The following is a 10,078-nucleotide window of genomic DNA, read 5'->3' on the forward strand; positions in this document are numbered from 1 at the left end:
TGTGAGCCCCACATGGCAGCCCCCTGGGAAGCCTCTAGTAGCACCCACCAGTGAGAATACTGGAATGGGAGACTCTGGGAGAGGAGATGGCACCCCTTTAACCCCATGCCGCCCCTTTAACCCCTCTGTAACTTCGGAGAAACACAGGCTTTGCAGTTTTAGATGGAAAACTTCTCAGTAGAAAGGAAAAAGAGAACGTCAAAGCAAAAAGTAAAAGTCACAAATGCGGTGAGAGATCAAGAGCAGATACAATTCCCACTGCAGGGAATGAGGAGAGGAGAAAGAAAAGACACGGGTTCCACTGAACTCCGGGAAGCATGGCTTTGTGGTGGGGCAGTGGGGGGGGGGGGGGACTGGAACAATTGGGATTTGGGGAGAGATTGCAATTGAGGGGATAAAAGCCCTGGACACACGCAGCATATGCAGTGTGCCAGCCCTGTCCCCAAGATGGCAGTTCATGGTCAACCCTGCAGGGAGCAACTTAGCCTACTGGGGGCGGGGGGGGGGGGTGCTCAGCTGCCACACCCCTGGTTTTCCTGCTCCTCATGTAGCATGAGTGACAGTTGGGGCCATGCAGGGACACTCTCAAGCAGGAGCAGGTTATGGTGGGACCAGCTGAAGCAAAGAGGCATATTATTCATCTCAGACTCCCTCTTGCTTCCCAGGGGCTGGCTGACAGGAGGGAACCCCAAGTTTCAAACGCAGGGGGCACCAAGACTGCTTCCCGAGGTTCTGTCCAGCCCTCGGAGGCTATGATGGGGACATCTCGGCCAAGCTACAAATAAAACCAAAGCAGGGAGGGCTCTGAGGAAAGCTACTCCTATTGCCAGCACTAAGGGCAGTGAATTCTTTGGTTGTCCTTCACATAGCAGGAGGAGTGGACTCTACCGGGCACTCCACAAGGAGGTGGCCATGCTGTCTTTCTTTGAAGTGGGAGTTCTATTTTTTTTTGCGGGGGGGGGGCAGTTTCTCTAGCAGTACTGAGGGGCCCTGACCACTCCCAGTGATACTCAAACCCAACTCTATGGGCTGGCAATGTTGCTAAGACCTGGACCAGGGGGTCACTAGGGCCACACCGAGCAGTGCTCAGGAGGCTGTAGGGCATGAGGGATTGAACTAGGGGCCTCACACATGCCCTGTGAGCTCTCTCTCTCTGGATCTCAAGTGGGATTCTACCCGGAAAGGACCTGAATGAGACTGTGGTGGTGGTGGGGGGGGGTGTTGGGGGGACAGAGATTTTGAGTGCATTGGGGGCTGGAGGGTGAGGGAATGGTGCTGAGACACAGACCCTCCACTGCCACCCGCTCTCCCCTCCCGGAAGCAGAGCAGATACACAGGAGGGGTGCCCCGATGAGAAAGAGGGGCCCATGAGTGGAGGTGGCCCTGGAACAAACCAGGGAGTGCTGGGCGGCTCTGATGAAGAGGAGAAATCTGATGAAAACAAAGCCAGATAAACCAGAAACACCAGCTCCAGTGGCCTAACCGCCTCCTCCACTCAGGATGCCGCTGGGAAAACTGGCCCCCGTGGGAACCTTGCCAGACTGGGCGCCAAGGGGCCACGCCCACAGGGCCAGTCCTGGAAAGCCCAGCTGCTGGACAGGGGGCATCGGTCCCGGGAATCCCTCTTGGGCCAGCGAGCACGGCCCAGAGGACCTCACACTAGGGAAGTGGGGAGGAAAAGAAGGAAGAAGAGTCTGGCAGATGGAGGCCACCCAGGCTAGACCTGGGGACTGTGAGGCACACCCAGCCCATGCCCGAGGGCTGCTGGGGAATGGCAGCCGTTTGAGATGGTGGAGTCGGGAGGCTGAAACTGAGGCCAAGGGTGGAATAGGAGAGGATGGGGGTGATGGGGTGGGGAGATTGAAAGTTGGGGGAGGAGACAAACTTGGCTGGGAGTGGGGCAGACTACAAGTAGCAGTGGATCACTTGATTATCCCAAAAGGACTCCACACCCATGTCTAGTAAGCAACCACCAAGGCCTTCAGTCAAAGGGAAGGAGACCAAGGTTTGGCGGGAGAGGGGTGTCAGGAGGTTGGCAGGGAAGATACAGGAGCCCAGGCAAGGCCAGACAGAGCAGTGGAAGCCTTCACCACTGGGGCTCAGCCCGCCATTTGCCCTCTGCAATCCCACGGCTCTCGGCGTTGAACTACTCAGACTGTGCATGTGTGTGAGAGGGAGAAAGACAGACAGAGATGGAGACAAAAACACACAGAGGCACGCAGGTACTGCACCCACTCCTCTCTCAGGAGCTCCAGACTCAATAAACAACTCAGGGCTTTCGGGGTGTGAAGTCTGCTGAGCCAGGAGCCTGTTGCTGAATAGTTGTTTAACAGTATAAACGAGTGATTTGGATGCAACCCTCTGGCTTCCTGTGCCGGAACTTGACCTCACCATTCTGGGCACAAGCCCCTCCCTGGTCTTGATCCTTGATCCTTGAAGTTCTGGGGTCCTACCCAGTCTCTTGCTTTCCCCCATGAGGGGGCTATTCGGGGGTAGAGTGGGGCTCTCTCCGCAGGAGGTGATGTGAGGGATCATCCATGCCCCCACCCCTGTAGATCCCTTCCCAGAGCCGAGTGTGGAGGGAGCAGCCGCAGGCAAGCAGGGTCTCTTCGCCTGGCGTCTGGGAACCAGCCGCATGCGTCCCGTCCCTTCCCTTCCCGGCCTCTGGAAGCGCTGGCCGGGAGTGACCTTCGAACCAGCCCTGCCTCTTGAAGCACGGAGGTTTTCAAGGCTCATCTCCATCCTGGTCCGTGCCCGCGTCCCCTCCCCATCCTGCCACGCCGGCCCGACGACCCAGAGACCCGCTCCCACGCGTCAGCCCTTCCTGAACGGCGCTCCCGCGCCCCTGGGCGCCTGTTGGCCTGGCCGAACCCGCAGCAGGGCAGGTCGGCTAGGAGCGGGTGTAGGAGAGGGGCAGCCGCGGGTGATCCCCGAACCCTCGCCGTTCCCCCAGGGATCCCGGGCGGAAACCCGGAGACCCTCAGCTTCCTGCCTGTGACTCCTCGTGGGGGCAGCACGGGCGTCCACTGCGCGCTGCCCATTTCCAGGGACCGCGGAACCCCAGGAAACCCGGGGCGCGGCGCCTGGACGCACCCGCGCGCCCCCGGCACCCCGTCGCCAGGTGGCCGAGCGGGTGCCCGCGCGCCCTTACCTCGGTTGGAGTGACTCAGGGTGGACGACTGCGAGGACTTGGACTTCTGCCGCTTGACGGTCATCATCACCTGCTCCTGCACGCGCTGCCGGCCCGACGTGCCCGTCTTCATCTTCTGGTCGGACGGCAGCGCCAGCGTGGAGTTGTCCTGTTCCTGGAAGCACTCGTAGGCCAGCGCGGTCTTGAGCGGCGAGGGGTTCATGGTGGCGTTGCGCGGGGCCCGGAGAGCGAGGCTGGCGGCTGCGGCGGCGGCGGCGGCGGGAAGCGGCTCTGCTCGCGCTCAGAGGCTCCCTATGGCCATAGAGCGAGTGTGTCGGCTGCGGGCGCTCCACCCCGGCTCTCCCTCTCCTGGCACTGGCGAGGCCCGCCCTCCGTCAGACTGGATATACCACCTGCCCTGCGCCACCCACTGCTCTCAGAGGCACGGCTGCCGGGCACCCGCCGCGGGAGTGGGCGCGCTGGGGGCAGGGCCCAATGTGGGGCGCTCCGGGGCTTTCCCTGCTCTGCGCCTGCTCCCCCTTCGCGCTCTCCACAGGGGCAGGAAACGTGGCCCCTAGGAGCCGCCCTCCGTCCTGTTCCTGCTTGCTAAGGTGGAGTCTGCACTCAGCCCAGGCACCCGGGAGGCGTCTCTCTAGGAACAAGGCTCCTTTCTTAGGGCCCCCAAGAGTCGGAGGAGGATCGTGGCCTTCTGTCCCCCGGGCCTCCCTGGTTGGAGGATGGGGGTTAGCCCCTGTCCTAAGAGAATGCTCTGAAAGTGCTGGTACTCCCCCCCCCCCGCCCCCCTTTCTGGAAGACCGCTCCCTATCTGCAGGGATTGGCGTGGGGGGCCTGAAACCCACCCAGGCACAAACTAGAAACCCCATCCACAAAGTTGAGCCCCGGTCCCATTGGGTAGGAGAGGAAACTCCCACTATAAACAGAACTGGACTTTGCGCTTAGACAGGATGGTGCCTGGACAGGATTTGGAGTTCAATTAAAAGAAAAAAAAAGTGTTTCAACTGGTTGAATGACAGTTAGTTCACTTAAGATGAATTAAGTCTGATTTGAACCCTACCCCCATCCGTGGTGAAGACCTGAAGTGTGCTTAGACAACACACTCCAAACTCTCACTTTCCCCAGAGTTTTGTAGGACTTCTGGGTATATTATACTTCTGGGTATATCTCATTCCTCCCTGGCCCCCAGCCCCCATATATACACACATACACAGGGATGCTACCACCACCCAACTCTCAAGCCCAGAGGCTGCCCCACCCAGGGAATTGGGTGAGTATCGGAAACCAGCATTTATTTGATTTTCTTGTTTTGGCATCACTTAATGGTGCTTAGGGCCACTCCCGGTGGTGTTGGGGGTCCCTGTGGAGGTGCTCGGGCTCGAATCCAGCCTCCCACATGCTGAACGTGGCCGTGGAGCTGCCTCTTTGGCCCCGAAACTAGTATTTTTACAACCAGCTGACAAAACTCTCTCTAAAGGGATCCCACTCCACTTTTTTGTTGTTGTTTTGGTTTCGATTGGAGGCCACACCCAGTAATGCTCAGGGTTTACTGCTGGCTCTGTGCTCAGGAATCACGCCTAGCAGTGCTCAGATGTGGTGCTGGGGATTGAACCTGGGCTTGCTGTGCACAAGGCAAGCATCCTACCCACTGTACTTTTGCTCCAAGCTCCCCACTCACTTTGCCTTCCAAAGGGAAAGACCTAAAGGTATATTTTTGGCATCTCTTGTGGCATGGGATTCTCATTCCAGCCTCCCATTCTGAAGTGTGGGTGGGTGCCACGTGGCCAGCCCCCTTTATGCTTTTACCTTTTGACTCTACAGAAGAAGGGACCACCCAAATCTATGCTGGTGGGGAGTTTGGTGTCAAGGAACAGTTGAGAATCCTAAGTGACAGATTCAGAGACCCCCATGAAGGTCACATGCTCACATCTTGCCGAAGCCCCAGCTTTTCCCCCAAATTCATTCCTGCAGAGCATGAGCCGAGCAGAGAATGCTTGGCCAGCAGGTTGTGGATTCCAAACAAAATGGTTTTATAATGGAGGCTTGTCTTCCTAGCATCTTGGCAGCAAATCAATCAGAGATGTGACCAACACTATGTCATAGGTAGAAAAATTCAGCACCTGTAACCTGTATCGTGACTTGCACCATTGACTCTCCAGGCTGGACTATGCCTTGGACATCATCCAGTTCTGCATTTTTCTGAGCAAAGGTGGCTTGACATCGTCATCGGTTAATGTGTGACAAAGCCTTCATTCTCATCAGTTGGTGACTCCCGGCCAGTGCTCTTCCTTCCATGCCAGGCGGTCTCCCTTATAAAATTCCCATAAAGTGAGCATTAAAGTACAGCACTCACCGATTCCTTTAGTACCCAATGGACTATAAAGTATACACAACAGCACATAAAAATACAACACCATTGTATCACACTTGGGGCCTATCTGAAATCTAATATGCTAGTTATAATAAATGCTAATTATGTCCTTAAATAATGATAATCTTGCTACCTTTAGGACATAGAAGGGCCCTGGAGGAGGGGATTGGAATTGCTTACGCTTTGTTTCTGGAAGCTCAAACTGATGGCCCATACATTGTTTGGTATGAGGTTCAGATTTTCTAAATATTTATTCATTTTTTCCTTTTGTTTTGGGACCACACCCAGTGATGCACAGGGGTGACTTCTAGATCTGCACATAGGAACTATCCCTGGTAGTGCTCCGGGGAATTTATAAGATGCAAGAGATTGAATCCAAGTTGGCTGAATGCAAGGCAAATGCCCTCCCCACTGTACTGTCTCCATCCCTCTGTTCTGAGAATTGACAGTAACGGCCAGCATTCACTGTGCCCCTAGGAGCAATGTCTATCCGCCCCCCACGGATAGACCAGAAGCAGGCCTGTGTGTGTGTGGGGGGGGGGGAGGCAGGGAGGCGGATAGACATTGCTCCTAGGGGCACAGTGAATGCTGGCCGTTACTGTCAATTCTCAGAACAGAGGGATGGAGACAGTACAGTGGGGAGGGCAACAAACACTCTGAATCAAGGAGCCCTCATTGGATACCCTGTCTAAATTATGGCGTCTGTCTTCCCACTAACTTCCCCTGCCCTGGGAGGACTTAGTTTGCAGGTCAGAAAGCAAACCAGAAAGGGTAATTTGGGATAAAGTTTAGAATCAAACCCAGGTTCAATCTCCAACCTGGGAGGAGGAAAGGACGGGACCAGGGGAGGGAGGAGGTTCAGACTGAAAAGGTTGGTTTGAGGCTCATACAAACTTGGCTCAAAACCCAGAGGCCAAGCTTTAGCCGTCACCTCTTGCTTCTGCCATTTGGGGGGCTTCAGAAACAGGCCAGAAAGAATGCCACGTCCCCAAAATGGAGACTAACTGTTCTGGTCAGTTTCCAGTGACCTTCAGAGCATAGATCTGGATGGAGACAAATTTAGTGCATATGGCTGAGTTTAGAGGCCACAGGATAAATTTCCTGATTCCAGTAAATATGAACTTGATTCTGAAACCGGAGGAAGACATTAGAATGACATGAGTAAGAACAAGGTTCAAATTTTCTCCATTATTTGCCATCTTAGAATGTTACTCTTGGGCTGAAAAGATGGTACAGGGGTGAAAGCACTTGCCTTGCACACAGCTGCTCTAGGTTAGATCCCTGGTACCCATATGATCCCCAAAACCCACCAGGAGTGATCCCTTAGCACAGAGCCAAAAAGTAAGCTAGCACAGAGCCAAAAAGTAAGCCCTGAGCTTATATCCAAGTATGCCATCACCCCCAAAAGATTCTGCTCTCAAGGCTTAGGGAGAAACAGAGGGGCTAGGGGTGCATCCTTTGCCTGAGTCGGATCGCAGTTCTACCCCTGGCACTGCATGATCCCTGAACACCTCTGGGTGTAACCCTGATGTCCCTGGGCACAGGCTCTGTGGCTGTGGAAGTCTCCAGGGCTAGAGCTGTTCCATGTGTGCAGGACCTAGCACTGATCTATTCAATCCAGTTGGTAGAGGATGGCCAGCAGTGGCCCTGAGGCCCCTAGCACGGCTTAGGAGGTGCCGTCTCTCTCTCTCTCTCTCTCACACACACACACACACACACACACACACACACACACACACACACTTCACTCTTGACACTCAAGGCTGCTAGTAAAATATCCTGTGACCTCAGTGTTTATTGCAATGTGGACTCTGGGGACCCGGCATACAGGGAGAGTACACAGGCCTCATGGAGGGGAGACCCTGGGTGGGATTCTTCTCTTTCTCTCTCTCTCCCTACCCCCATCTCTCTTTCTCTCTCTGGGGGTGGGCAGACAGGATCTGTGCCTGTGAAGGCTGAGAAAGGGCCTCTGAGACTCCTCCTTACTCCTGTTTCCAGCCCCCAGGATAGGGAGCAATGTCATGTGAACCCCAAGCTGGTGCAGACACCGGAGGATGCAGACAGAGGCAGCCTCCCTTCATGGACCAGCATGGCCCCTTCCTCAGCCCACTACTGTCAGACGCTCCCTCCATCTCTCTGTCAGCAATCAACCTCCCTTACCACTGCCCGTCTCAGTGTAAGAGCCTTAGCGCCTTCCCCCAGGAGACGCAAGCCCCTTCCAGTCTTAAATAGCCTCTAGGAGGCTACCTCCAGCTGTTTCCCTCCAACTCTCACCTGCCTGGCCTCTACCAGTGGCTGCCCCTGGGCCTTTGCATGTATACAGCCCCTCTGAACAGAGGGCATTGACTGTTGGTCCCGCAAGTTTAGCTTACATACCATGCTGCACCCCTGCCTTCCCCACCTACCCCAATCCTACAAGACTAACCCTGAGAAGAGACCCCCTCCTACTTTCATGTGAAGCAGGTATAGACAGATAGAACTGGTCAATGATCTGGCAAACCAGCCATAAGGGACACAAATTGTCACCAAGGATGCCAGTGAAGCTCTGGTGGGGAACATACAAATAGCTGACATCTGCCATGTGGCTGGGAGGGCCACTCAGCTGAAACCCGAAGTCTGGAGGTGTCACCTTTTCTCAGGAGTGAGGGAAGAGGCAGAGGAGATGATGGGGTCAAGGCCATGAGCTGGGCATGTCCTTGAACCCACAGACCCCTGTAGCCTGGTGTTAGGGTCAGGAGTGCGGCTCAGGACAGGTCCAGCGGGAGGCAAACAGGCTCTATGTCTGTGTTGGCGACTTATATCAGCTTAAATGGCATGAAATGAACAATCCAGGCCTGTAGTCACAGAATCCAAATATTCAAGAAGCAGCACCGGTCATTGGTCAACATAGGTCATTGGTCATTGGACAGTGTGGACTCATGCTGGACTTTCGAAGTTCTCTAGGCAATCACTTTTAACCGCCAGTCTGTGGCCTGCTGCCGGTTCACAGCAACTTCCTGCCACTTCATTCAAAAGTTACTACTGTTTACAATACATCTGGGTCATGTCTTGTGCTGTTATAAATCCACACTAAGTATCCTTGTTCTTAGCATTGCCTTTACTTCCGCCCTGCCATCTGGGAGATGTTTCTCCTGTTCCCATTGGCTCATGGGGACAGAGATGGTTGCTCTTTTATCCATAAGAGGAGGTAGACACCAGCTGAAGGCCCATAAATAGGCGGGGATGATGGACTTCTACCACCCCCTACCTCCAGCTCCTGCTTGTCAATTCTACTTTTGCTTTTTCTGGAATCCCAGATTAGATTCCAATCACAGGGCTGGAGCAGCTCCGCGTGTGCGCTTGCAGAGCCCTGCACCTCGCTACCCTCAGGTTCCAGGGCACCACTGCACAGAGTCGAGGTCTAACCTCCGATGTGACCAATGTCCAGGAGACTCTACCGGGAAAGGGCAGGTGCCCTGGAAGAAGCTCTGGGGGGGAGGGATGGGCGGGGACCGCGTTGGCCACGCCCCAGCGCCTCGCAAGCATTCTGATTGGAAGATGGCAGCACGTGTCCGGGCAATGCGGCCCGGCTGTGCGGTGCTGGCGGTGAGAGCCAGGGGGTCCTGGTGGAGGCGGGAAGGTTGGGCTGGGCTGGGCTTGCCGAGCAGCGGCGCGGCCTGGGCGTGCACGGAGGACTCCCAGTCCAGAGCCCTTTCTCCGAGCTGCCCGTTCTAGTCTCTCTGGGCGCGGCGGGTGGGGCGGCGGCCTGGGCGGAGGGAAGGTGATGAATAACGCGGCCGACCCGGCCCAGGCGCAACCGGCTGTCGTCAGCACTAGGTGCTCAGGGACCGGCCCGCCCGCCAGCCAACCCAAAATTCCAGTTCTGCACCCCTTCGCAGCGCCAGCACTCCTGGCCTCGTCCTTCCATCAGCCCTGGCCCCCTGGCCTAGGGGCTTCTTGGAAACCCTCGTCCCTCTGCGGGACCAAAAGCTATTTGTCCAGAGACCTTACCCTGGTGGTTGGGGGGGGGGGGGGGGGGCGGCGGGAGGCAGGAGGCAGCCTCGGTAAAGAAGACCAGGGGCGTTATCAGTGAGTGGCCAAGCATTGGCCACTGTTGGCTGTGGAACTGTGTAGAATGAGGTAGTGGGCCACCTTACCATGTTCTTGGAACCATGTATTGTGTGAGTACATCACGGAGGGGGCGGGGAGAGAGAGAGAGAGAGAGAGAGAGAGAGAGAGAGAGAGAGAGAGAGAGAGAGAGAGATGACAACTTCCAGGCTGGAGAGATGGCTAAAAAAGTCAGAGCTCAGGCTTTGCATGTGGGATCCTTGTGCTTGGTCCCCTGAGCACTGCCAGGAGCAACACCTGAACACCATCAACGTGGCTTAACCTCCCAAATAATGAGAACCTCCTGCAGCCCCCAGCTCCGCCTAGCTGTCCCACTGGAAACTCTCAGGGCCAAGAGGCCACCTGAGCTTTCCTCTGCCGTGGAGACCCTCACCCTTCCCCCCACCTCGAGCTGGAGAGGGGTCTTGTCCCTCGGGGTCTGTCCCGGCCCAGCCATGGGACTGGCACTGTTGTCT

At 55.9% G+C, this 10,078-nt stretch overlaps 1 protein-coding gene across 1 annotated transcript in view; it reads right to left on the bottom strand.

The window, feature by feature from the left end:
• The window catches only part of PKP1 (plakophilin 1), a 44,656-nt gene extending 40,917 nt beyond the window's left edge, over positions 1–3,739 (bottom strand). Inside the window, exon 1 of the mRNA XM_056110740.1 lies at positions 3,152–3,739. Within this exon, the coding sequence (XP_055966715.1) occupies positions 3,152–3,353 (202 nt within the window). The 5' untranslated portion in view covers positions 3,354–3,739. The remainder of the gene's footprint in view (positions 1–3,151) is intronic.
• Between the last annotated feature and the right edge of the window lie 6,339 nt (positions 3,740–10,078).

The sequence above is a fragment of the Sorex fumeus genome, unplaced genomic scaffold (assembly GCF_029834395.1).
Source record: "Sorex fumeus unplaced genomic scaffold, SorFum_2.1 ptg000010l, whole genome shotgun sequence".
Taxonomy (NCBI): Eukaryota; Metazoa; Chordata; class Mammalia; order Eulipotyphla; family Soricidae; genus Sorex; species Sorex fumeus.